At 46.3% G+C, this 27,911-nt stretch overlaps 1 protein-coding gene and 1 pseudogene across 1 annotated transcript in view; one reads left to right on the top strand and one right to left on the bottom strand.

The window, feature by feature from the left end:
* Window positions 1-5,150: 5,150 nt before the first annotated feature.
* Window positions 5,151-27,911, top strand: part of LOC135551361 (electrogenic aspartate/glutamate antiporter SLC25A13, mitochondrial) — a 91,190-nt gene continuing 68,429 nt past the window's right edge. The window contains 3 exon segments of the mRNA XM_064982580.1: window positions 5,151-5,219; window positions 20,702-20,749; window positions 21,240-21,382. Coding sequence (XP_064838652.1) covers window positions 5,208-5,219; window positions 20,702-20,749; window positions 21,240-21,382 — 203 coding nt within the window. The 5' untranslated portion in view covers window positions 5,151-5,207.
* Window positions 6,557-7,334, bottom strand: LOC135551360 (stathmin-like; annotated as a pseudogene).

Genomic DNA, 27,911 nt, shown 5'->3' with positions numbered 1-27,911 from the left:
CCTGTCTAATTCTCCTGCTCCCTCCATCCCTCTCTAACCAGAATGCCTCAACCCTGTGTTTGTAGGCAGCATCTGGGTTCATTTAGCCAGGCCTAGGAGGGGGACCAATGTCCTCTCAGGTTGCAGGCTTGAGTGTGGGGCCTTGTTGTTTTGGAGAGGGGCTCAAGCCCCCCACTGCCCGCCTGGACCTTCTCAAACCGCCCAGGCGGGAGCATCCGCCCAACCCTCCAGAGGACCAATTCCAGCCCATCCCAGATGCCCCTGAACATGTTTAGTGCAGCTCTTTATCTGAACTGAAAGATGTTAAACAGATTCATCCAGAAGCCAGCAGTCTCATTGAGGTTTGGAGAAGGAGTGGGTGGACGGTGGTGATGAGGGCAAGGGGACGACTGAGTCTGCAAGTGTGTGTGTGTATGCCTGAGTGTGTGTGTGTAGTTAGTGGAGTATGGAATGAGTAGAAAACTAAATAAATAAAGGTATAGTGAATCCATAATGCAAGAATCAAATCCCCAGGGATGTAGGTCAATTAACTTTATCATATCCCTCGTATAGTCTTTAAAAAGCTCCTTTAATCTGCTCTGGGGTCAGGTCTTAGCAACGAATCTCTATGAGCCAGACATCTGTAAGTGTAAACGTTCCTATTCGATCTTCCATCCCATGTCTAACGTCAGAACTATTTATCAGTCTGGTCTTTGAATGGAACCAGAGTGAGTTTGATTGGTTAAGTAAGTTGTTGATGTTATTCTAACACAGAATTATTTCAGCGTAAACAAGAAAGCGCTTGTCATGGTCTATTACACATAAAGCACTGCATGTTACAGATGATATTCCTGCATTATGTTTGACATCCCCCTGATTGGATAGATATGGAGACAGACGGAGAGATAAATTGTTGGTTGCTAGGCAGAAAGATGTGTACTTATACTTTGGGAGACCAAAATATTACACAAATCAATGAATGTTTTGAGATTAAATGTTTTTTTTAACCTTTATTTAACTAGGCAAGTAAGTTAAGAACAAATTCTTATTTACAATGACGGCCTAGGAACAGTGGGTTATCTGCTTTGTTCAGGAGCAGAACAACAGATTTTTACCTTGTCAGCTCGGGGATTCGATCCAGCAACCTTTTGGTTACTGGCCCAACACTCTAACCACTAACCACTGTCGCCCCAAAATTTAGATCCTGTACTCATCTTAAATGTCGTTTTAGATTTATAGATACCGTAAATAACATTTTATAACCATTATAAAATAAGTAATTTCATAAATTGCCTTCAAATGGCTATTATAATCATATTCTTATTTTAATGCAAAGCACATTTATTTCTCTCAGTCCTCCCATCCACACTATCTGGCAGCTTGTTTGTATTGTGGTTTGGTACAACAAAGTTATATAAAACCTATTTTTGCATGCTGTTGGTTTGCAGGGTTTGTTGTTGTACAATGCAAGGCTTAGCAGTTTGCAGACACTTGATGTTTGCATTGCGTGTCACATAGCTAACACAACTGGAACTGGTGAGGCCTTGGCTTACAGAGGGTTTTAAAAACTTTTTCTCTGTGATAGTAGGCTAGGCCTTAGACAAATTCATCTGGACTTGAATATTCTCTTTAAAGGTCCAATGCAGCTGTTTTTATCTCAATATCAAATCATTTCTGGGTAACAATTAAGTATCTCACTGTGATTGTTTACAATTAAAATGGCCCAAAAGAAGAAAAATAGCTTCTTAGCAGAGTGCAATTTTTTCTTAGTAAAATAATTTTTCTTGGACTGTCTCTGAGTGGTCTGACTGGGGAGAGGGAAACTGAAAACTAGCTGTTATTGGCAGAGATTTGGAACTCTCTGTTTCTTATTGGTTTATTAACTACTTTACCTCTTGGTGATGTCACCAGGCAGACCAAAACTTCATCCCACCAAAACAGGCTGAAATTTCAGGCGGTCTTTTCAAACAGCTCTTACACTAAAGGGGCATTATAATTTTCACAATTTCACAGTGTTATTCCAACCTCAAAGTGGGAAAGTATATATAAAACACAGGAAAAATCTTTTGACTGTGCTGGGCCTTTAACAAAAAATGTTGGGGTATTATTTAAATACGAGTTCGGCTATGTAAGCTCTGACTGGTAGAGATTGTGTTAATGTGATGATTTATATTTATATCCAGAGGCCGTTCAGGTGTACCAAAAATGGTTCTATAACTTCATTAATGGAAAACTGTAAAGCTGCTGCCAATAGGTGACCCTTTCCTTCAGGTCAACAACGTCCACATGACCACATCCACCACACTCCCCTCTGATCTTCCATGATATCATTCATCCTAAAAATGCAATCGAAAGGCACATCCTACAAGAGAAAAAAACACAAGGCAGAGACAATAGGAGAATAAAGTCTTCAACAAGTGACTTATACAAGCAGAACTATGTGAATACACTTAAAGATAAATAAAAATACATTTGAGTGACTGACAGACGACGGCAATAAGTAAGCCCAAACTGGTCATTTACAGCGCTATTTGAGAGGCCGCCACTAACCTGTCAGCATTTCAAACCCAAAACACAACTTTTCAAGAACACATCTCCTTTCCTCTGTTACTTTTAATAGAAAGTCTTTAACCCCCTTTGACCTCTAGGGTCCACAGTTATTGACCGTTAATAGGGACTGTGTAGTCGGTGGAGAGGCCCAAAGTGGTATAATAATTTGTTTATAACTCTGGGTCTATTTTTGAAACGCTGTGTTTAGATGGTTAAAATGAGAAGATTGTCGTCCATCACTCATCGCTCATTCCGTCAGGATGCGTGGTTTCTCTGGGACTGAGAGGCCGGGAGAGGTGACCCCCAGGTCAGGAGGTTTCAGAGGTTCCAGAGTTTATCCCCATTATTATTCAATCACTCATGGGACCTTGGACGAAGACCAGTCGGGCTTTTGGATTTGTTTTTGTCATGCAATTCTGTTCCTAAAAATAAAACAGAGAAACCAGACCAGGGAATTTAATGATTTAGTAACATTGTGTTTCTCAAAGGCCTATTTCTCATGTAAAATCCCTCACAATTCGATTATAGATCAATTATTTTTACATGAAAAAATAGTGGATGTAGGCCTGTACGCAAAACAGCGCAGTCTCACAGCTCACACATGCTGCAAATCATAACAGCAACCGGCTATAACACACCTCTGTGTTCTACCTACAGTAAATGTCACAAATAAGTCATTTAATACAAGACTGACAGAGATAGATAATGCCGTGTCAAAGGACCAAATCATTAATGTTTAAATCTTCTCAAATATTGTCCTACAACCAAATTTAATACGGGTTATGAGATTGCATTAGCTCATAAAACGTTACTCACAGCCATTTTTCCAATAAACGATAAACTGTGTGCCATCAATATTTGGGAGGGATGTGGGCTATGCCCTGGCGAAGGCCATTTTGAGAGGAGCAGACAGCCTGCTGAGAAAAATACAGGGGTTCATGCTGGTGATCGGGAATCCGAAAAGCCACTGGCAAAAAGCTATGAATTATTTTAAGCGCAAAATGCATTTTCTTTGAAGACCATGTGCCATTAGGGCCCATTTGCTCCCTTTTAAATTGTTTTTATGCTATGAGTAATGTTAACCTTTGCTTTTGTAGTCATGTAATTCTCTCTCTCCCTCTCTCTTTCTCTCTTCCCGACACAAAGCATAGATGGAGGGATGGAATGGCTGGAAATAAAGTAGCGAAACCATTTACTGTGGGGAAGAGAAGGAGAAACCTTGTATGCTCTCTTCCATAAATGCCCCTTTTCTGCCTTAGATCTATAGGAAAGGTTCTTTCTCAGAAGCTATACGTCTGATGTTGAAAATAATTGAAAAACTGCTCTACTCACTGGAGAAATACAAAAGACCATTACAACAGTGCCTTCAGGAAGTATTCATACTAGTGCCTAATTGCAAACAGGATGCATGTTTTGGAATATTTAGTATTCTTTACAGGCTTCCTTGTTTTCACTCTGTTATTTAGGTGAGTAATGTGGAGTAACTACAATGTTGTTGATCCATCTACAGTTTTCTTCTATCACAGCCATTAAACTCTGTAACTGTTTTAAAGCCACCATTGGCCTCATGGTGAAATCCTTGCACAGTTTCCTTCCTCTCTGGGAACTTAGTTAGGAAAGACACCTGTAACTTTGTAGTGACTGGGTGTATTGAGACATCATCCAAAGTGTAATTAATAACTTCACCTTGCTCAAAGAGATATTCAATGTCTGATTTTTTTAGCTACCTACCAATAGCTGCCCTTCTTTGCGAGGCATTGTAAGACCCTGGTCTATGTGGTTGAATCTGTGTTTGAAATTTACTGCTCGACTGAGGGACCTTACAGATAATTGTGTGGGGTACAGATGAGGTAGTCTTTCAAAAATCATGTTGAACACTATTATTGCACGCAGAGTCCATGCAATTTATTATGTGACTTGTTAAGCACCTTTTTTCTTCCTGAACTTATTTAGGCTGTCCATAACAAAGGAGTTGACTCAAGACATTTAATCTTTTAATTTTTTATTTATTTGTAATAATGTCTAAAAACAATTTCACTTTGACATGATTGGGTATTGTGTGTAGGCCCGTGACACACAATCTCAATTTAATACATTTTAAATTCAGGCTGTAACACAACAAAGTGTGAAAAAGGGTGTGAATACTTTCTGAAGGCACTGTACATAGATATGGATGGAACAAGGTTTTTACATTCTTCATTCAATGGCAGCCAGGAAAGGTACATATGCCTATTACCAAAATGAATAGTATCAGATCATGTTTAACGAAATGCGTCATAAGTTGTGTAGGCACAGAGCCAATGTCAGTCATATCCTAGTATAGGTGTACTGGGAGGATACAGACATCTTATGATGCTTCATAAGAAAGACAGAGAACTTTGAAATAAGGAATGATTGCCAACACCTTACTCTAATACCTGTGTAGTAACAGCGTATTCATGTAATATGAATAGACTGTAATACGGATGGTTAGTAATATGGACGGTTACATAACGATGCCTGCCACTGACTACCTCTCTACCGCTCCATACCACGTGAACACTTTAGCTGCCTTGATCTCCTCTATTCACTGCACCGTTAGACAACCGCGCGTGATTTCCATGGGAACGTCGTCACGCAAAAGGAAATTACCGGGTTTGCTTGGTCAGTGGGCTTGGTTGGTTGACAGTAATCTTGCTATGGCTGCAAAGGTAAGCTCACCTTTTCGAGGAAAAAAATACAGTTTTGGTCAGTAGGTGAACTAGACAATGTCGGAATAGATAACGACACCTTCGAACGCAGGGACGACTTTCTCATATACTGCCCCCCCCCCCATCTATTGATAGATGGCTAGTCAGCTAGCTATTAGTTAGCCTGCTAAGAGGATGTTCGAGGTTAACATTAGCCAGTGGCAATGACATTGGGCTTTACAGTGTAGGAGGACGGGGCTACTTGCAGAAGTCAAGGTTGTAATGGGATGCATCTTTTCCCCGTGATGCACTATGCGGAAGCCGGTTATCAGACCAACCTGTCAGTGAAACCAGTGGTCTCTGTCCCTCCCTTTCCCCACGTCCCGTGTGGCCGGCTGATTAGCATGTCATTGATTTAAAGCCGGCTGTAGCCTAGTAACCTTGGTTAGCATAATGCTACATGAGCTTCTCCTCGTACACATACACTACAGTAATATAAGGCTTCTGTTGATGCTCGCTCCACTGGGGCCAGTTATTAATTCACATGATCAAATTCTACAATGTAGATTAGGCACGTGCCCCGTGTCTTAATTTTAATTTTTTTTTTTAAATAAATGAATGGCGTTTAACAATTGTATTTTTTTAGTACAACAGTTAAGTCAACTAGTAACATCTATTAAGAATCCAAAGCGTATTCCTCTTTTGCATTCCATGTGTAGACCCACTTCCAGTAACATCCTAGATGATTCAAAGTCTGGCAAAGTTACTTTATTGCCCTACAACAGTACTAAGTCATGTGCTTTGAGGCAAAACTCCACATTACAAACGCCTAAAATCTGCAGTGGCACAAAGATTAGATTTAGAGTGTGTCTGAAATGGCACCCTATTCCATATAGTGCACTACTTTTGGGTAGTGTAATAGGATCAGGATGCCATATCAGCCCTAGTTTTTTAAAGAACAAGACTAGCAGATCTCTGAACAACAAAAGCTGCAATACGGCACCTGATGCTGTGAGAAAAGGTGAAACCAATCAATATGTTAACAAACAGTGATCAATAAGTGCTATGAACAGTCAGGTGTGAGATACACAGGGACACTGTTCCAAAGCGGCACTATGGAATCGAGAGATCATGTCAAGGGCCTATGCACAGCACATGCCTCCTTAAGAACAACTACGTACACTGCTATTTTTCATTAGGTCAGAAGCTGCCATGACAAAAGCTACATATCCAAAGACATGGGCTGTGTATGAAACAGTTACTAGAGGTCAAATCCTTGCTTCCTCTTTTCGTTCATCTCTCAAAGCTTCATTGGTGGTATAAGGATATTACCTTGGATCCTATCCTCCAATGCCATTTGAAAGGAATTGCGGATTTCAAGGCTAGTAACATTTAGACAGCTGTGGAATAGAAGCAACAGGGAGACAAATATCCACATGTAAAACTATAGCAAGTACACTTATAGCAGAGAAGCTAAATTCACAAACGGGGAGAACTTATTTTTCTTCATAAAGTGGGTGGCAGAGAACAAAAATACTGGCCATCAACTAAATATAAATCAATCTTTGGATACGTAAAAAAACCCTATAGTATACAATTCCCCCATAGACTGAACTGTTCAGTTTTTTGATGTCTCGGCACAGCCCTCTTTGGTTTCCTTCTTAGCACGCACCTCTTCCAGTTTCTTGTCCTTCTCCTTGCACTTCTCACTCATGGCTGCCTGAAGGGCCTCCTTGTTTTCTTTCTTAGCCTCCATCTTCTGGTTAAGCTTCTCCTCAGCTATCCTGCTGAAATTGTTGTTCTCCTCCATGGCTTTCATTTGCACCTCCTTCTCGTGCTCCCGCTTCTCAGCGAGGTGTTTCAGAACCTCCGCTTCATGGGACTTCCTCCTCTCCTCTGCAGCTTCTATAGTTTCCTCTGGATCTCCTCCAGGGACAGGTCCTTCTTGGGGGGAGAAAGGGGGAACTCTCCCTTGGCGTCTGGAGCTGGAGCTCCTAGGATCAAGTCGAACGTTTGTCAATCTCCTTAACCAGTATATCTCCGCAGGAAGAGGCCATTTCAGCAGTGGACAGAGTCAATGTACCTTCACAAACAGTGAAACCAACTCCTCCTCAGCAGCCAGACTTTAGCCGCACTTTTTCTGTGCCCTGTGTCTAGCGCCGTCATCTGCCTCGAGCCACGTTTTTGAATGAAGTGTTCCCTCCCCCCAAAATGTAATAACTTATAAACTCACAGCTGAATCCCCTATTATTATGTACAGCCGCGTTTCATATAATAATTCCATATAAAGACAGCAATATTGACCTGTTGAATCTTAACATTGTCAAATGATACAGGTGACATTTGCACATCGTCATTGAGACTTATAGTGCCTTGCAAAAGTATTCATCCCCCTTAGCGTTTTTCCTATTTTGTTGCATTAAAACCTGTAATTGAAATAGATTTTTATTTGGATTTCATGTAACGGACATACACAAAATAGTCCAGATTGGTGAAGTGAAAAAAATAACTTGTTTCAAAAAACATGCTTGAACATAAAAAATTGAAAAGTGGTGTGTGCATATTGTAGCGACCCGCACAGACAGTGGTGTGTTATGTGTTCGGCTATTAGTGGGTTATGTTGTACATACCAGTGTTCGCGGGGTCCGACATGCCAATCAACCTGCTATCTGCCAATCACGGGAATGCCTGGAATGTTCTGATGACGGGCATCCTGGTGGTTGGCGGAGTGGCGTGGAGGGGGGTTGGGCAGGGGGATGGAGCATTGGAAGTTAAGACCAGGTTTAGCCATTGTTCTTCCTCTTACGTCTGGGCTTCACAAGAGAAGGTCATGGTTGGCTTGTGTGGTATCTTTCATTTATTTGGCGTGGGCTACGGCCAAACAGTAGCCTGTGTAAAGTTGGGTTAATTCGTAAACTCAAGCCTCAGTCTGACAATTGTTCCTTTATGATGTAGTCAGGTCATTACATTGGTGTCAGAAGTAAAAACATTGATAAAAGTTAGCCAGCTAGCTAGCTGACTTCTGTGGCTAGCTACCGTAGGTGAGAACGGGGGTTGAAAAAGCTTGAGTGAATCCGAAAGTGAAGGTGGAGGTAGGGGACGATTATGGCCAAGGAGGTGCGTGTGCATGGACGTCGGAGGATCTGTCTGAGGAGATCGCCAGGGCATCGGAGATCGCCAGGGCGTCGGAGGATCTGGCTGAGGAGATCGCCAGGGCGTCGGAGATCGCCAGGGCGTCGGAGGATCTGGCTGAGGAGATCGCCAGGGCGTCGGAGATCGCCAGGGCGTCGGAGGATCTGGCTGAGGAGATCGCCAGGGCGTCGGAGGATCTGGCTGAGGAGATCGCCAGGGCGTCGGAGATCGCCAGGGCGTCGGAGATCGCCAGGGCGTCGGAGATCGCCAGGGAGTCGGAAGATCTGGCTGAGGAGATCACCAGGGCGTCGCAGATCGCCAGGGCGTCGGAGATCGCCAGGGCGTCGGAGATCGCCAGGGCGTCGGAGCCCAGCGGCCGCTTGAGGGAGGACGTTAGAGTGATGGCGGCTGAAGCGTGCAAGAGTCCTTCGTCGACTGTGTTTCGCACGGATTCTGGTGGGCGGACCGAAGGGGTGACATCGATACGGCGGGACGAGGAATCTGGGGCTCAGGATGTAAACAAACATGGCGGCGCCCGGTTCCCGGCTGCGTCCGTATCTGTTAAGACCCTGAAGTATTCCGGTAAGGCGGATTGGGAAGCTTTTCATGCTCAGTTTGAACTGTTAGCTCATTTTATGGGGTGGTCGGATGAAGATAGGGCACTGCAGTTGGCTTTATGCCTCACGGATGATGCTCTGGCCTTTTTGATATTGATTAGCCATGAGGACAGACATGATTATGGTGTTTTAGTGGGAGCACTGAGGAGGCGCTATGGACAGTGTGTACAGCCCGGGCCACTGCGCTCCGAACTGAGTAATAGACGCAGGCAGCCTGGAGAGCCTCTACGGGTGCTAGCCAGTGACATTGAGAGCCTCTCTCGGCTGGCATATGCACACATGCCCCCCTCCGTGCAGAGCGAGCTAGCACAGGACCAGTTCATACAGGTGCTCTCTCCTACAGAGCTGCGCATACAGACCCAGCTGGCTCATCCTGAGTCATTGCAGATAGCCTTGAAGATGGCTATGGAGAGGGAACTGGTGTGGGCTGGGGCTTCAGCTGGGGCTTTTGTGGGGGTGCAGGGAGACGGAAAAGCCTGCATGGGTGGCTAAAATGACAGAACTCATTCGTGCTGTGTCGCTACAGGCAGCACGAATCACACGCCCTGGTCCCAGAATCTGCCGGGGTTGTGGCCAACCAGGCCATCTGCGCCAGGATTGCCCCATGTCACCCAGAGCTCAGGGAAACGGCTCGGGGTCCGCATAGACCGGGTATTGCGGACCTCTAGTTTCCTATCCCAACCACCATCTTCTTCAGGAGGAGCCCACCGGCACAGACGGGGAAGCAAGGCTCCACTTGCCCCAGAAGCAGACGAGGGCAAGCGGCTGGAGCCTGTTGTTGTGGTGGGCCAGACCTGTGTTGGGGACTTTAGTCATGTCACTGTGGAGGGGGTGCCCTGCTCTGCCCTGGTGGACACTGGGTCCACAGTAACCCTGGTGAGGCCAGATATTGTGCCAGGTTGGACTCACAATGTGAGCCCACAACTGTGTAGCTCCGCACAGTCACAGGTGAGCTGGCACCATGAAAGGGAAGGGAATAATGACTGTGACAGTAGGGGGCAGGTCTGTGCGTCATCCTGTTTGGGTGGCGGCTGTGCAGTACCCTTGTATCCTGGAGTTGGACTTTTCTTAGCACAGGCTGCCAGTTAGACCTAAATGGGGGCACACCGAGCTTCCAGGGAGGGCTGGCAGTCACCATGGCCCCCCCTCATGTCACATTCACTCAACCCAACAAACCCTTTACTCCAACAGTTAAAACAGCAGAGACTCATGGCTGCACCCCCCCCCCCCCCCACATCTGTGTGTGACTTTTCTCCAGCCCCCTGTCACCTAAGGCTGTGTGTTACATTCCCCCAACTAACTCCATGACCCCCCCCTGCTCAGCTAACCCCAGATGGGAGAGGAGAGGACACTGTCTGCAGTGAGGGAGATATGGTGGAGGAACTGTGTTGGTCTTGACCCCGAGTAGCACGAACGGTTGTGGCAGTTGCTGTTTGAATTCAGAGACAGCTTTGCGCTGAGTGAGGAAGAGGTGGGTCAGACTCATCTGGTATAGCATGAGATTGACACAGGTGTTGCACGACCAATCAAGATGCGTCCCCGCCGTATCCCGCTGGCACACCAGGAGGCGGCAGACAAGGCTATGTTGGAGATGCAGAGTTCATCGAGCCCCCAGACAGCCCCTGGGCGGCGCCAGTCGTCATGGTTCCGAAGAAGGGGGGCAAGCTGATGTTCTGTGCAGACTACAGGCGGCTGAATGAGGTAACCAGGAAGGACTCATACCCCATACCACGTATCGATGAGTCGCTGGACCTGGTTAAGGGGTCCTCCTGGTTCTCCTCACTAGACCTCAGCAGTGGCTACTGGCAGGTGCCCCTCTCCCCAGAGGCCAGAGCCAAAACGGCGTTCTCCACTAACAGAGGACACTGGCAGTTCAAGGTCCTGTGCTTCGGCCTGTGCAAAGCTCCAGTTACTTTTGAGCGTTTGATGGACAGGGTGCTGGATGGCATCCCCCGACAGCAGTGTCTGGTATACCTCGATGACATCCTGGCCCATGGCAGCTCCTTCCAGTCAGCCCTGGTGGCGCTACGGCGTGTGCTGGAGAGGGTGGCTGCCGCAGGTCTGAAGCTCCACCCCGAAAGTGCCACTTCATGAGGAGAGAGGTGTCATTCTGGGGCCACTGAGTGGGGAAGGAGGGGATCAGCACCATAGAGGACAAGGTGGGGGCTGTCAGAGACTGGCCACCCCCACCGACCAACGTCAGCTGAAGAGCTTCCTGGGCCTGGCCTCGTACTACAGGAGGTTTGTACGGGGCTTCTCAAGCGTCGCTGCTCCCCTGAACTGCCTGCTGCCGAAGGACAAGGCTTTCACTTGGACAGTGGAGTGTGACGAGGCCTTCAACACCCTCAAACTTGCACTGATCGAGGCCCTCGCGCTCACCCCCCCTGACCTCACCTTGCCCTTTATCCTGGTTACAGACGCAAGCAATGTGGGCCTTTGTGGGGTGCTGGCCCAGGTGGGGCCAGAGGGGGAGAGAGTGGTGACGTACTTCAGCAAAACATTTGACAAACATGAGCGCCGCTACTGTGTCACCCGGCGGGAGCTCTTGGCTGTTGTGGCTTCCGTCAAACAATTCAAGTACTACCTGTGTGGCCTGCCCTTTACTGTAAGGACTGACCACTCTGCTCTCCAGTGGCTCATGTCTTTCAGAGAGCCAGAGGGGCAGGTGGCATGCTGGTTGGAGGAGTTTCAGCCGTATGACTTCACAGTAGTGCACAGGGCAGGGGCACGCCACTCCAACGCCGACGCCATGTCCCATCGGCCCTGTATTGCAGGCGGCTGCCTCCACTGTGAGTGGAGAGAGGGATGGGAGAGAGAGCTGTGTGCAGAGGAGGGGGTCTGTGCCACAGTGTGTCGGGCGAGCGACCTGTCTGCTGTGAGCTGCAGACTGTCGACGTGGCTGAATGGGGGCAGCAGCAGGGATGGGAGAGAGAGCTGTGTGCAGAGGAGGGGGTCTGTGCCACAGTGTGTCGGGCGAGCGACCTGTCTGCTGTGAGCTGCAGACTGTCGACGTGGCTGAATGGGGGCAGCAGCAGGGACAGGACACAGACCTGCAGCCAGTACTACAGTGGGTAGAGGCACAGGTGAGGCCACCATGGAAGAGGTGACAGCGCTCTCACTCGCGACCAAAGAGTTGTGGTCAAAGTTTGAGACACTGCGGCTGGCTGATGGCGTGCTACAGCGGGCATGGAAGGAGTCAGCTACGGGAGAGGAGAGGTGGCAGGTGGTGGTCCTAAAAGCATTGCGGGAGGCTGTGCTCCAGAGTACTCATGTTGGGGACTGGACACTTTGGGGTCACAAAAACAATATGTATGTATTCACCCCCTTTGCTATGAAGCCCCTAAATAAGATCTGGTGCAAACAATTACCTTCAGAAGTCACATAATTAGTTCAGTAAAGTCCACCTGTGTGCAATCTAAGTGTCACATGATCTCAGTATATGCACGCACACCTGTTCTGAAAGGCCCCAGAGTCTGCAACATCACTAAGCAAGCGGCACAATGAAGCCCAAGGAGCTCTCCAAACAGGTCAGGAACAAAGTTGTGGAGAAATACAGATCAGGGTTGGGTTCTAAAAAAAATATCCTAAACTTTGAACATCCCACAGAGCACCATTAAATCCATTATTTAATAAAAATGGAAAGAATATGGCATTACAACAAACCTGCCAAGAGAGGGCCGCCCACCAAAACTCACAGACCAGGTCGAAGAGGGCATTAATCAGAGAGGCAACAAAGAGACCAAAGATAATTTTTTAAAATTTATTTAAATAGGTAGGCCAGTTGAGAACAAGTTCTCATTTACAACTGCAACCTGGCCAAGATAAAGCAAAGCGACACAAACACAGAGTTACACATGGAATAAACAAACATACAGTCAATAACACAATATAAAAAAATCTTTATACAGTGTGTGCAAATGAGGTAAGATTAGGGAGGTAAGGCAATAAATAGGCCGTAGTGGCGAAGTAATTATAATTTAATTGCTAAACACTGGAGTGATAGATGTGCAGAAGATGAATGTGCATGTAGAGATACTGGGGTACAAATGAGCAAAAAAACAAAAAACAATATGCGGATGAGATAGTTGGATGGGCTATTTACAGGTGCAATGATCTATGAGCTGCTCTGACAGCTGATGCTTAAAGTTAGTGAGGGAGATATGAGTCTCCAGCTTCAGTAAATCTTGCAATTCGTTCCAGTCATTGGCAGCAGAGAACTGGAAGGAAAGGTGGCCAAAGGAGGAGTTGGCTTTGGGGGTGACCAGTGAAATATACCTGCTGGAGCGCGTGCTACAGGTGGGTGCTGCTATGGTGACCAGTGAGCTGAGAAGGCAGGGCTTTACCTAGCAAAGACTTATAGATGACCTGGAGCCAGTGGGGTTGGCGACGAATATGAAGCGAGGGCCAGCCAACGAGAGCATACAGGTCACAGTGGTGGGTAGTATATGGGGCTTTGGTGACAAAACGGATTGCACTGTGATAGACTACATCCAGTTTGTTGTGTAGAGTGTTGGAGGCTATTTTGTAAATGACATTGCCTAAGTCCAAGATCGGTAGGATAGTCAGTTTTACGAGGGTATGTTTGGTAGCATGAGTGAAGGATGCTTTGTTAAGAAATAGGAAGCCAATTCTAGATTTATTTTTGGATTGGAGATGCTTAACTCTTGAAACTCCCCATCCCGGATCCGGGATTGTGACTAAGCCTCAGGCTCATTAGCATAACGCAACGTTAACGATTTCTGAAAATCGCAAATAAAATTAAAATAATGCGTTTGCTCTCAAGCTTAGCCTTTTCTTAACAACACTGTCATCTCAGATTTTCAAAATATGCTTTTGAACCATAGAAATTGACTAATTTGTGTAAGAGTATGCAAAGCTAGCATAGCATTTTGTGTAGCATGTAGCACGCAACATTTTCACAAAAGCCAGATAGCCAAATAAATAAAATCATTTACCTTTGAAGAGCTTCTGATGTTTTCAATGAGGAGACTCCCAGCCACATACCAAATGCGCAGTGTTTCCTGAAAGCGTCTGTGTGTAGGAGAAATCGTTCCGTTTTCTACATTGCGCCTGGCTACCGAAACGAACCGAAAATGCAGTCACCTACAACGTGAAACTTTTTCCGGATTAACTACATAATATCGACCGAAACATGGCAAACGTTGTTTGGAATCAATCCTCAAGGTGTTTTTTCACATATCTCTTCATTGACATGCAGTTCTTGGAAGCTTGCTTCTCTCTCTCTGCTCCATGGAAAAATACTGGCAGGTGACTTTTGTGCACCAATTTCGGCGCAGGACACCGGGCGGACACGTGGTAAATGTGGTCTCTTATGGTCAATCTTCCAACGATCTGCCTACAAATACGTCACAATGCTGCAGACACCTTGGGGAAACGACAGAAAGGGCAGACTCATTCCTCTTGCGTTCACAGCCATATAAGGAGATCATGAAAGACAGAGCCTCAAAAATCCTTGTCATTTCCTGGATGCCAAGTCATCTTGGTTTTGCCTGAAGCTCACGTTCTAGGGCACGCACAGAGAAGATATTTGTATTTCTGGACACGTCAGAGTGTTTTCTTTCGAACAGTAGCAATTATATGCATAGTCGAGCATCTTTTTGTGACAAAATATCTTGTTTAAAACGGGAACGTTTTTCTTCCAAAAATGAAATAGCGCCACCATAAGTGTAAGAGGTTAATGTGAGTCTGAAAGTAGAGTTTACAGTCTAACCAGACATCAGGTATTTGTAGTTGTCCATATATTCTATGTCAGAACCGTCCAGAGTAGTGATGCTGGACGGGAGGGAAGGTGTAGGCGATCGGTTGAAGAGCATGCATTTTGTTTTACTTGCATTTAAGTTGTATGCCATTGAAACTCGTCTGGAGGTTAGTTAACACAGTGTCCAAAGAAGTGCCAGAAGTATACAGAATGGTGTCGTCTGCGTAGAGGTGGATCAGAGAATCACCAGCAGCAAGAGCGACATCATTGATGTATACAGAGAAAAGAGTCGGCCAGAGATCCGATTTGACACACTGAACTCTGTCTGAGAAGTTGGTGATCCAGGCGAGGCAGTCATTTGAGAAACCAAGGCTGTTGAGTCTGACAGAGTCGAAAGCCTTGTCCAGGTCGATGAATACAGCTGCACAGTATTGTCTCTTGTCGATGGCGGTTAGGATATCGTTTAGGACTTTGAGCATGGCTGAGGTGCACCCATGACCAGCTCGGAAACCAGATTGCATAGCGGAGAAGGTATGGTGGGATTCGAAATGGTCGGTGATCTGTTTGTTAACTTGCCTTTCGAAGACCTTAGAAAGGCAGGGTAGGATCGATATAGGTCTGTAACAGTTTGGGTCTAGAGTGTCTCCCCCTTTGAAGAGGGGGGGATGACCGTGACAGCTTTCCAGTCTTTGGGGATCTCAGACGATATGAAAGATAGGTTGAACAGGCTAGTAATAGGGGGTTGCAACAATTGCGGCGGATAATTTTAGAAAGAGCTGTCTCGCCCAGCTGATTTGTAGGGGTCCAGATATGCAACTCTTTCAGAACATCAGCTATCTGGATTTGGGTGAAGGAGAAATGGGGAGGCTTGGGCAAGTTGCTGTGGGGAGGGGTGTGCAGGGCTGTTGACGGGGTAGGGGTAGTCAGGTGGAAAGCATGGCCATCCATAGAAAAATGCTTATTGAAATTCTAAGTTATGGTGGATTTATTGGTGGTGACATTGTTTCCTCGCCTCAGTGCAGTGGGCAGCTGGGAGGAGGTGCTCTTATTATCCATGGACTTTACAGTGTCCCAGAACATTTTGGAGTTTGCGCTAGAGGATGCAAATTTCTGTTTAAAAAAGCTAGCCTTTTCTTTCCTAATTGCCTGTGTATATTGATTCCTAGTTTCCCTGAAAAGGGCTATTCGATGCTAATGCAGTACGCCACAGAATGTTTTTGTGCTGGTCAAGGGCAGTCAGGTCTGGAGTGAACCAAGGGCTATATCTGTTCCTGGTTCTACATTTTTAGAATGTGGCCTGCTTATTTAAGATGGTGAGGAAACCACTTTTAAAGAATAACCAGGCATCCTCTACTGACGGGATGAAGTCAATATCCTTCCAGGATACCCAGGCCAGGTTGATTAGAAAGGCCTGTTCGCTGAAGTGTTTCAGGGAGCGTTTGACAGTGATGAGGTGTGGTCGTTTGACAGCAGACTCATTACGGATGCAGGCAATGAGGCAGTGATCGCTGAGATCACTGAAGGCGCTGCAAAGATCCACAGCGGGTTTGGATTTTCATAGGACCACTGTAATCTGTACACTCCACAGAGCTGGGATTTACGGAAGAGTGGTCATAAAAAAAGCAAATTCTTAAAAAGGCATGTGAGAGACTCCCCAAACATATTGAAGAAGGCACTCTGGTCAGATGAGATGAGCATGGTGGTGGCAGTATCATGCTGTGGGGATGTTTTTCAGAGGCAGGGACTGGGAAACTGGTCAGAATTGAAGGAATGATGGATTGTGCTAAATACAGAGAAATTCTTGAGGGAAACCTGTTTCAGTCTTCCAGAGATTTGAAACTGAGATGGAGGTTCACTTTCCAGCAGACAATGACCCTAAGCATACTGCTAAAGCAACACTTGAGTGGTTTAAAAGGGGAAACATTTAAATGTCTAGGAATGGCCTAGTCAAAGCCCAGACCTCAATCCAATTGAGAATCTGTGGTATGACTTAAAGATTGCTGTACACCAGCGGAACCCATTCAACTTGAAGGAGCTGGAGCAGTTTTGCCTTGAAGAAAGGGCAATAATCCCAGTGGCTAGATGTGCCTGTAATGAATACTCCTGACGACCCAACGGCACCGGAGGGTGGAGTGGGCGGGGGAGCAGAGGCGGCCGCATACCTCAGGGGCGAGGTCAGGCTGGTTCGACAAGGTTGTGAACTGACCCAATGTTCTGCGTCAAGGCTGATGTCCAGTGGGTCTGTTCAGGGGGGTGGGTCGACCCAGAGGTCGGGGAGCCGGACCATCACTGTGGAATGCCTGAATTATCTCTGGGTTGATGATGTCCTGGTTGGGGACCCGGGACCGGTCTTCTGGCCCATAACCTTCCCAGTCCACTAGATAGTGGATGCGACCTCTCAGGTATTTGGAATCAAGGATGGCCTGAGGGGGGGGGGGGGGTCCCCTCTGACGTACAACGGTGTTGGTGCACTGCGGGTTGAGACTGGAGGATGAAGAGGATGAAGAGGACTGTAGGTGACCGGTTTTAACAGAGATATGAAAGGACGAGGAGATTTTATACTGACGGGGTAACTGGAGGTGGTACGTGATGGTGTTATCTTGAAGGAACCAATGAAACAAGGACAGAACTGTTTGCAGGGGAGGCAGATGTCTCTGGTAGAGAACCACACACATTGTCCGGGGTGAAAGAGTGGTGTAGGTCTGCTGCGTCTGTCGACAAAGTGTTTCTGGTTATTAGAGGCCTCCTGCAAATGCCGGTGAGCGGTCTCCCATACCCGCTCACTACGCTGAAACTAGTCGTTGACAGCTGGGACAGTACCAGGCTCCACCTCCCAGGGAAACATGGGACACACTGAAACAGAGTAAGGCGGAGGGATGAATGCATGAGTGAGTTCTGACCGTATTCGGCCCAGGCCATATACCGACTCCAGTCGTGTGGAAAGGCAGAATATTGTTGGCGGAGGTACTTCCCTATTTCTTGGTTCAGGCGTTCCGTCTGCCGGTTGGTCTGGGGACGGTACCCGGAGGAGAGGCTGAGGGCGACCCCCGGTCGGGTCACAGAAGGCCCGACCGATTCAGGAAGGTCTGTGATGAAGTCAACAGCTATGTGGGACCAGGGTCTGTGAGGGATTGGCAAAGGTTGAAGCTTACTGGAAGGGAGATAACGAGGGCTTTTGGTTTGGGCGCAGAATGGACAGGAGAGCATGTAATCCCTTATGTCAGATGCCAGTGAGGACCACCAGAACTTACAGGCTAGATGTTTGGTGGTTTGTGTAATGCCCGGATGTCCTGACGCAAAGGACATGTGACACCATTGCATCAGTTGGGGCCTAACAGCTGCTGGTACGTAACTCCTCCCAGCTGGTGTCTCAGGAGGAGCTGTGTCTGAGGTGAGGGCTTCTTGTATGGCAGAGTGAACCTCACACTTTTCCGGCCCCATAATGCAAGAGGAATGAAGAATGGGTGTAGGACCGGACTTACTGGTCGGAAGGTCAAACTGGAGGGAGAGAGCATCAGCTTTTACGTTTCTTTCCAGGGATGTAAGTAACATGAAAGTGTGTGAAGAGGAGCGCAGCAGGCTTGTCAGGAGTGTAACCTCTTGGCCCCTCTGATATATTCCAGATTACAATGATCTGTTAGGAAGAGAAAAGGATGTTGTGCGCCCTCCAACCAGTGGTGCCACTCCCCGAGGGCCGGCTTGATGGCGAGGAGTTCTGTTCCCCTGTTAGGAAGAGAAAAGGATGTTGTGCTCCCTCCAACCAGTGGTGCCACTCCCCGAGGGCCGGCTTGATGGCGAGGAGTTCTGTTCCCCTGTTAGGAAGAGAAAAGGATGTTGTGCTCCCTCCAACCAGTGGTGCCACTCCTCGAGGGCCGGCTTGATGGCGAGGAGTTCTGTTCCCCTGTTAGGAAGAGAAAAGGATGTTGTGCTCCCTCCAACCAGTGGTGCCACTCCTCGAGGGCCGGCTTGATGGCGAGGAGTTCTGTTCCCCTGTTAGGAAGAGAAAAGGATGTTGTGCTCCCTCCAACCAGTGGTGCCACTCCTCGAGGGCCGGCTTGATGGCGAGGAGTTCTGTTCCCCTGTTAGGAAGAGAAAAGGATGTTGTGCTCCCTCCAACCAGTGGTGCCACTCCCCGAGGGCCGGCTTGATGGCGAGGTGTTCTGTTCCCCTGTTAGGAAGAGAAAAGGATGTTGTGCTCCCTCCAACCAGTGGTGCCACTCCCCGAGGGCCGGCTTGATGGCGAGGAGTTCTGTTCCCCACATTGTAATTCCTCTCAGCGGAGGATAACTTCCGGGAGAAGAAGGCACAGGGATGTGATTTTGGAGGTGTTCCCACCCGCTGAAAGAGTATGGCTCCTACTCCTACTTCAGAAGCACCTCCAGGGTGAAAGGAAGGGTCGGATCAGGTTGGAGAAGGACAGGAGCTGAGCTGTAGCGACATTTCAAGTTGTTGGAAATATTATATATTATATTATATATATATCCAATTTGTAAGTCGCTCTGGATAAGAGCGTCTGCTAAATGACTTAAATGTAAATGTAAATGTATTCAGGGCTGTGTCAGTCCATTGAAAGGTCCGGCTCTTTTTGGCTGGTAAGGGCAGTGATGGGAGCGGCAGTGGAACTGAAGTTGAACCGGCGATAGTAGTTGGAGAACCAAATGAAACGTTGGAGTTCCTTAGCGGTGGTGGGTTTGGGCCAGTTACTGACAGCGGGGACTTTGTTCTCATACATGCTGACCCCTCCAGGTGTCAGTACGAACCCGAGGAAGTTTACATGGAAGGTGCTCTTTTCAGTCTTCACATAAAGGTTATGGTCAAGGAGCTGTTAAAGTACCTTTTCACATGCTGTATGTGTTCCTTTAGGGAGTAAATCAGGATGTCATCAATGTTCTTGACATCATTCAGAGAACGCTAATCAATACCATGATCGGAGACCACTGTCCTTTTTCCAAGAAGAAGAAGCTGGACTCAGCCGGGGAAGAAGGACAAATGAAACCGTTTGAGTGTGTCATCAATGTAGTTCTCTATTGCCTCATTTTCCGGGATAGAATGGTGGTTAAACTCGGCCCTTCGATGGGGACCCTCCAGGGAGTAAGTCAGTAGCACAGTCCCCTGGGTGATGTGGTGGCAGAGTGGAGTCCTTGATTTTGCTGAAGACATTGCTGTACTGGGCGTATTCAGATGGTATGGTGGGTGTATAGTTATGCACGCTCAAGTTTTTCATTTTTTTGGCTTATTTCTTGTTTGTTTCACAATAAAACATATTTTGCATCTTTAAAGTGTTAGTAGGCATGTTGTGTAAATAAAATGATACAAACCCCCCAAAAATCCATTTTAATTCCAGCGTGTAAGTCAACAAACAGGAAAAATGTGAAGAGGGGTGAATACTTTCACAAGCCACTGTATGTCTACTATGAAAGGTATAAACAAAAAGAGCACAATGAAGTTGAAAAGCATAAAACTAAAATGAAGACATTCAGGAATTCATTGAGTCATAAATATCAAAGGTCTCAATAATGCTGCATATCCTAATACATTTTTTTTCTTTTTTTTCCCTACAGTAATTATTAACAGTTTAACAGGGGGATGTTATAATAAGTACACAATTAGCGTGTCTTACTTTTATTGCAAAGTGGGGAAAACATCTTACTGTAACACATTATCCTAGTAGCCTATGCCTTTAGGCCTATCCATTTTATTTTGTATTTTTATTTATTCGCACAAAAAAGACAAGTTACAAAGTTTATTTTGTATTTATTGAACCTTTATTAAACTCAGTTAAGAATAAATTCGTATCTACAATGATGGCCTACCTCAAGGGAAAAGGCCTCCTGCGGGGACAGGGGCCTGGGATTAAAAATAACAGTGCAGATAAAAAATAGATAAGATGGTGTGCAGGTGAAGACACCCAAGAGGGCTTTAATGAGTGCTTCAACAGAATTGTAAATTAAAGAAGTGTATTGATTTCAGGTTATTACCACAGAGCTTGGTTGTTGATTATGTGATGATAATGTGTATGCAATTTCTTTCTCCAGGGACAAAAGAGGGCTGACCCTACTGAGCTGAAAGCTATTTTCATAAAGGTCAGTTGTGTAAGAATCAATTTGCCTATGGATCAACAACATTTCCTTAGCTCACTGGATACAAGCCAACTTCGTGTACTGGAAAGCCACTACTAATATTGCATTTATTTGTAGGCTTCTTCTGGTTCAAGTCACAAAAACAAGAGTCAATAGCACATTTCTGGTTTTCTCCATTGAGGTCTGAATCCTAACTTGAGATCCCTGCACACAGCTTGAATTTCTACCATTGGCATCATTGCATGATTTATGCCTATTAAAGTCTTGAGTTACGTGTGAATGATCGCAAGTTAGGTGTCTGCCCAAAGGATTGAAACAGTCAGCGTCAGTGTCTTTCTTGACCAATATATCACTTATTAACAAATCAATTATGTTGTCTGTCTGTCTGTCTGTCTGTCTGTCTGTCTGTCTGTCTGTCTGTCTGTCTGTCTGTCTGTCTGTCTGTCTGTCTGTCTGTCTGTCTGTCTGTGTGTCTGTGTGTTTGCTGTTGCAGTATGCCAGCATCCAGAAGAACAATGAGGCCTTCATGTCTCCAGAGGACTTTGTGGCCCGGTTTCTCTATGCACACACTGACATCAGGTTGTCTGACGAGGCCACCTCACTGCTGGCTGGGGTGGTGGACCAGAAGAAAGATGGGTGGGTATGATGGACAGACGACCAGGGCTCGTATCACAAAGCGTATCAGAGAATGTGTGCTGATCTAGGATCAGTTTGGCCTTTTAACCATCTCACAAAGCTTTGTGAATACAGGCCCTGACCAGGAAAAACTCCAGGCTTAATGCCTAGCTAAAGGTTGGTTACAACAACAACCTGGAGTACTGCTAGGGTTATACCAAGGGCCTGGATTACAGATATGGTTACAGATATTGTCTGGGGTACTGCTAGGGTTATATATAGGGCCTGGAGTGCTGCTAGGGTTATACCAAGGGCCTGGATTACAGATATGGTTACAGATATTGTCTGGGGTACTGCTAGGGTTATATATAGAGCCTGGAGTACTGCTAGGGTTATACCAAGGGCCTGGATTACAGATATGGTTACAGATATTGTCTGGAGTACTGCTAGGGTTATATATAGGGCCTGGAGTACTGCTAGGGTTATACCAAGGGCCTGGATTACAGATATGGTTACAGATATTGTCTGGGGTACTGCTAGGGTTATATATAGGGCCTGGAGTGCTGCTAGGGTTATACCAAGGGCCTGGATTACAGATATGGTTACAGATATTGTCTGGGGTACTGCTAGGGTTATATATAGAGCCTGGAGTACTGCAAGAGTTATAGATAGGGCCTGGAGTACTGCTAGAGTTATAGATATGGCCTGGAGTACTGCTAGAGTTATAGATATGGCCAGGAGTACTGCTAGGGTTATAGATAGGGCCTGGAGTACTGCTAGGGTTATAGAAAGGGCCTGGAGTACTGCTAGAGTTATAGATATGGCCAGGAGTACTGCTAGGGTTATAGAAAGGGCCTGGAGTACTGCTAGAGTTATAGATAGGGCCTGGAGTACTGCTAGGGTTATAGATAGGGCCTGGAGTACTGCTAGGGTTATAGAAAGGGCCTGGAGTACTGCCAAGGTTATAGATAGGGCCTGAAGTACTGCCAGGGTTATCGAAAGGGCCTGGAGTACTTCCAGGGTTATAGATAGGGCCTGGAGTACTGCTAGGGTTATAGAACGGGCCTGGAGTACTGCTAGAGTTATATATAGGGCCTGGAGTACTGCTAGAGTTATATATAGGGCCTGGAGTACTGCTAGAGTTATAGATATGGCCTGGAGTACTGCTAGAGTTATAGATATGGCCAGAAATACTGCTAGAGTTATCGATAGGGCCTGGAGTACTGCTAGAGTTATAGATATTGCCAGTAGTACTGCTAGAGTTATAGATATGGCCAGGAGTACTGCTAGGGTTATAGATAGGGCCTGGAGTACTGCTAGGGTTATAGAAAGGGCCTGGAGTACTGCTAGAGTTATAGATAGGGCCTGGAGTACTGCTAGAGTTATAGATATAGCCTGGAGTACTGCTAGGGTTATAGATAGGGCCTGGAGTACTGCTAGGGTTATAGATAGGGCCTGGAGTACTGCTAGAGTTATAGATAGGGCCTGGAGTACTGCTAGAGTTATAGATAGGGCCTGGAGTACTGCTAGAGTTATAGATAGGGCCTGGAGTACTGCTAGGGTTATAGAAAGGGCCTGGAGTACTGCTAGAGTTATAGATAGGGCCTGGAGTACTGCTAGGGTTATAGAAAGTGCCTGGAGTACTGCTAGGGTTATAGATAGGGCCTGGAGTACTGCTAGAGTTATAGATAGGGCCTGGAGTACTGCCAGGGTTACAGATAGGGCCTGGAGTACTGCTAGAGTTATAGATAGGGCCTGGAGTACTGCTAGAGTTATAGATAGGGCCTGGAGTACTGCTAGGGTTACAGATAGGGCCTGGAGTACTGCTAGGGTTATAGATAGGGCCTGGTGTACTGCTAGAGTTATAGATAGGGCCTGGAGTACTGCTAGAGTTATAGATAGGGCCTGGAGTACTGCTAGAGTTATAGATAGGGCCTGGAGTACTGCTAGAGTTATAGATAGGGCCTGGAGTACTGCTAGGGTTATAGATAGGGCCTGGAGTACTGCTAGGGTTATAGATAGGGCCTGGAGTACTGCTAGGGTTATAGATAGGGCCTGGAGTACTGCTAGAGTTATAGATAGGGCCTGGAGTACTGCTAGGGTTATAGAAAGAGCCTGGCGTACTGCCAGGGTTTTATATAGGGCCTGGAGTACTGCTAGAGTTACAGATAGGGCCTGGAGGCTGATAGGGTTACAGATAGGGCCTGGAGTACTGGTGTACTAGCCAGGGTTATAGATAGGGCCTGGAGTACTGCTAGAGTTATAGATAGGGCCTGGAGTACTGCTAGAGTTATAGATAGGGCCTGGAGTACTGCTAGAGTTACTGCTAGATAGGGGCCTGGAGTACTGCTAGGGTTATAGATAGGGCCTGGAGTACTGCTAGAGTTATAGATAGGGCCTGGAGTACTGCTAGAGTTATAGATAGGGCCTGGAGTACTGCCAGGGTTACAGATAGGGCCTGGAGTACTGCTAGATTTATAGATAGGGCCTGGAGTACTGCTAGGGTTATAGATAGGGCCTGGAGTACTGCTAGGGTTATAGATAGGGCCTGGAGTACTGCTCGGGTTACAGATAGGGCCTGGAGTACTGCTAGATTTATAGATAGGGCCTGGAGTACTGCTAGGGTTATAGATAGGGCCTGAAGTACTGCTAGGGTTATAGATAGGGCCTGGAGTACTGCTCGGGTTATAGATAGGGCCTAAAGTACTGCTAGGGTTATAGATAGGGCCTGGAGTACTGCCAGGGTTATATATAGGGCATGGAGTACTGCTAGGGTTATATATAGGGCCTGGAGTACTGCTAGGGTTATAGATAGGGCCTGGAGTACTGCTAGGGTTATAGATAGGGCCTGGAGTACTGCTAGAGTTATAGATAGGGCCTGGAGTACTGCTAGAGTTATAGATAGGGCCTGGAGTACTGCTAGCGTTATAGATATGGCCTGGAGTACAATTAGGTTTATAGATAGGGCCTGGAGTACTGCTAGGGTTATAGATAGGGCCTGGAGTACTGCTAGAGTTATAGATAGGGCCTGGAGTACTGCTAGAGTTATAGATAGGGCCTGGAGTTACCTGCTGCTAGAGTTATAGATAGGGCCTGGTGTACTGCTAGAGTTATAGATAGGGCCTGGTGTACTGCTAGAGTTATAGATAGGGCCTGGTGTACTGCTAGAGTTATAGATAGGGCCTGGTGTACTGCTAGAGTTATAGATAGGGCCTGGTGTACTGCTAGAGTTATAGATAGGGCCTGGTGTACTGCTAGAGTTATAGATAGGGCCTGGTGTACTGCTAGAGTTATAGATAGGGCCTGGTGTACTGCTAGAGTTATAGATAGGGCCTGGTGTACTGCTAGAGTTATAGATAGGGCCTGGTGTACTGCTAGAGTTATAGATAGGGCCTGGTGTACTGCTAGAGTTATAGATAGGGCCTGGAGTACTGCTTTATAGATAGGGCCTGGTGTACTGCTAGAGTTATAGATAGGGCCTGGTGTACTGCTAGAGTTATAGATAGGGACTGGTGTACTGCTATAGATAGGGCCTGGTGTACTGCTAGAGTTATAGATAGGGACTGGTGTACTGCTAGAGTTATAGATAGGGCCTGGTGTACTGCTAGAGTTATAGATAGGGACTGGTGTACTGCTAGAGTTATAGATAGGGCCTGGTGTACTGCTTATAGATAGGGCCTTACTGCTAGAGTTATAGATAGGGCCTGGTGTACTGCTAGAGTTATAGATAGGGCCTGGTGTACTGCTAGAGTTATAGATAGGGCCTGGTGTACTGCTAGAGTTATAGATAGGGCCTGGTGTACTGCTAGAGTTATAGATAGGGCCTGGTGTACTGCTAGAGTTATAGATAGGGCCTGGTGTACTGCTAGAGTTATAGATAGGGCCTGGTGTACTGCTAGAGTTATAGATAGGGCCTGGTGTACTGCTAGAGTTATAGATAGGGCCTGGTGTACTGCTAGAGTTATAGATAGGGCCTGGTGTACTGCTAGAGTTATAGATAGGGCCTGGTGTACTGCTAGAGTTATAGATAGGGCCTGGTGTACTGCTAGAGTTATAGATAGGGCCTGGTGTACTGCTAGAGTTATAGATAGGGACTGGTGTACTGCTAGAGTTATAGATAGGGCCTGGTGTACTGCTAGAGTTATAGATAGGGCCTGGTGTACTGCTAGAGTTATAGATAGGGCCTGGTGTACTGCTAGAGTTATAGATAGGGCCTGGTGTACTGCTAGAGTTATAGATAGGGACTGGTGTACTGCTAGAGTTATAGATAGGGACTGGTGTACTGCTAGAGTTATAGATAGGGCCTGGAGTACTGCTAGAGTTATAGATAGGGCCTGGTGTACTGCTAGAGTTATAGATAGGACCTGGTGTACTGCTAGAGTTATAGGTAGGGCCTGGAGTACTGCTAGAGTTATAGATAGATAGGGCCTGGTGTACTGCTAGAGTTATAGATAGATAGGGCCTGGTGTACTGCTAGAGTTATAGATAGGGCCTGGTGTACTGCTAGAGTTATAGATAGGGCCTGGTGTACTGCTAGAGTTATAGATAGGACCTGTTGTACTGCTAGAGTTATAGATAGGGCCTGGAGTACTGCTAGAGTTATAGATAGGGACTGGTGTACTTCTAGAGTTATAGATAGGGCCTGGTGTACTTCTAGAGTTATAGATAGGGCCTGGTGTACTGCTCGGGTTATAGATAGGGACTGGTGTACTGCTAGAGTTATAGATAGGGCCTGGTGTACTGCTAGAGTTATAGATAGGGACTGGTGTACTTCTAGAGTTATAGATAGGGCCTGGTGTACTGCTAGAGTTATAGATAGGGCCTGGAGTACTGCTAGAGTTATAGATAGGGCCTGGTGTACTGCTAGAGTTATAGATAGGGCCTGGAGTACTGCTAGAGTTATAGATAGGGCCTGGTGTACTGCTAGAGTTATAGATAGGGCCTGGTGTACTGCTAGAGTTATAGATAGGGACTGGTGTACTGCTAGAGTTATAGATAGGGCCTGGTGTACTGCTAGAGTTATAGATAGGGCCTGGAGTACTGCTAGAGTTATAGATAGGGACTGGTGTACTGCTAGAGTTATAGATAGGGACTGGTGTACTGCTAGAGTTATAGATAGGGCCTGGTGTACTGCTAGAGTTATAGATAGGGCCTGGTGTACTGCTAGAGTTATAGATAGGGCCTGGTGTACTGCTAGAGTTATAGATAGGGACTGGTGTACTGCTAGAGTTATAGATAGGGCCTGGTGTACTGCTAGAGTTATAGATAGGGACTGGTGTACTGCTAGAGTTATAGATAGGGCCTGGTGTACTGCTAGAGTTATAGATAGGGACTGGTGTACTGCTAGAGTTATAGATAGGGACTGGTGTACTGCTAGAGTTATAGATAGGGCCTGGTGTACTGCTAGAGTTATAGATAGGGACTACTCTAGCCCTTATTTTCTGATGCACAGGATGCAACCCAAATATTATATCTTTATTTAGCTCATGATGAATATATTTACTTATTTGATTTATTATGTTTCAAAATAAACACTTAGAAATCCTCAAAGGCCCTTTGTCAGGTGTTGTTCTGTTCCTCCTGTTGGTTGTTGTACCCCTAATTCATCTCATCTTTCCCCCTCTCCCCTTAACCCCCATCACCCCTGTGTTTTGCATTAATATGTATGTTTTTAATGATACATAATGACGGGCAATAAAATGTTAGAGTAAGTCAAAAAATAAAAAGTGTGTTGCCATGGCAACCACCTGGGCTCCGGCAAAGAGCAGAGTGCATGCGGTCATGTTGCTCACATTATGAAAGCCTGCTTTAAAATGGAGTGGAGGCTGGCTGCACACATGCACTGTAATTGCCCATGCCATTCAGCACTCCTGCATTGTGCGGCTTTGCGAGCCAGATAAATGGCGGCAGCAAAACTGCTATTAAGGGATAAATCTATTAGGAAATCATGGCTTGGTCTCTGTATCTAAACTTAATTTGGTGTGGTCGGGTGGTGGGTAGGGGATACCAAATGATAAGGAAGCAGAAATGTCTGCTTTGATGGTTTGATCAAAGCCACGAAATCAGAAACCTTTGTCTGAATGCGTCCATTTTGTTTACAGTTGGCATCGTCGGTTAGTCGTCATGTATTTTGTTTTAGCTCATTTTTTTGTGTTATTTTTAAGACATTCTGATTTCACTAGACAATGAGATGGATGATTATGCCTAGTGCGGAAGAGAGAACAGACAATGAGATGGATGATTATGCCTAGTGCGGAACAGAGAACAGACAATGAGATGGATGATTATGCCTAGTGCGGAACAGAGAACAGACAATGAGATGGATGATTATGCCTAGTGCGGAACAGAGAACAGACAATGAGATGGATGATTATGCCTAGTGCGGAACAGAGAACAGACAATGAGATGGATGATTATGCCTAGTGCGGAAGAGAGAACAGACAATGAGATGGATGATTATGCCTAGTGCGGAACAGAGAACAGACAATGAGATGGATGATTATGCCTAGTGCGGAACAGAGAACAGACAATGAGATGGATGATTATGCCT

The sequence above is a fragment of the Oncorhynchus masou genome, chromosome 13 (genome assembly GCF_036934945.1).
Source record: "Oncorhynchus masou masou isolate Uvic2021 chromosome 13, UVic_Omas_1.1, whole genome shotgun sequence".
NCBI lineage: Eukaryota > Metazoa > Chordata > Actinopteri > Salmoniformes > Salmonidae > Oncorhynchus > Oncorhynchus masou.
Note: the sequence above shows the minus strand (reverse complement) of the source record. Positions and strands in the feature narration are given on the sequence as shown.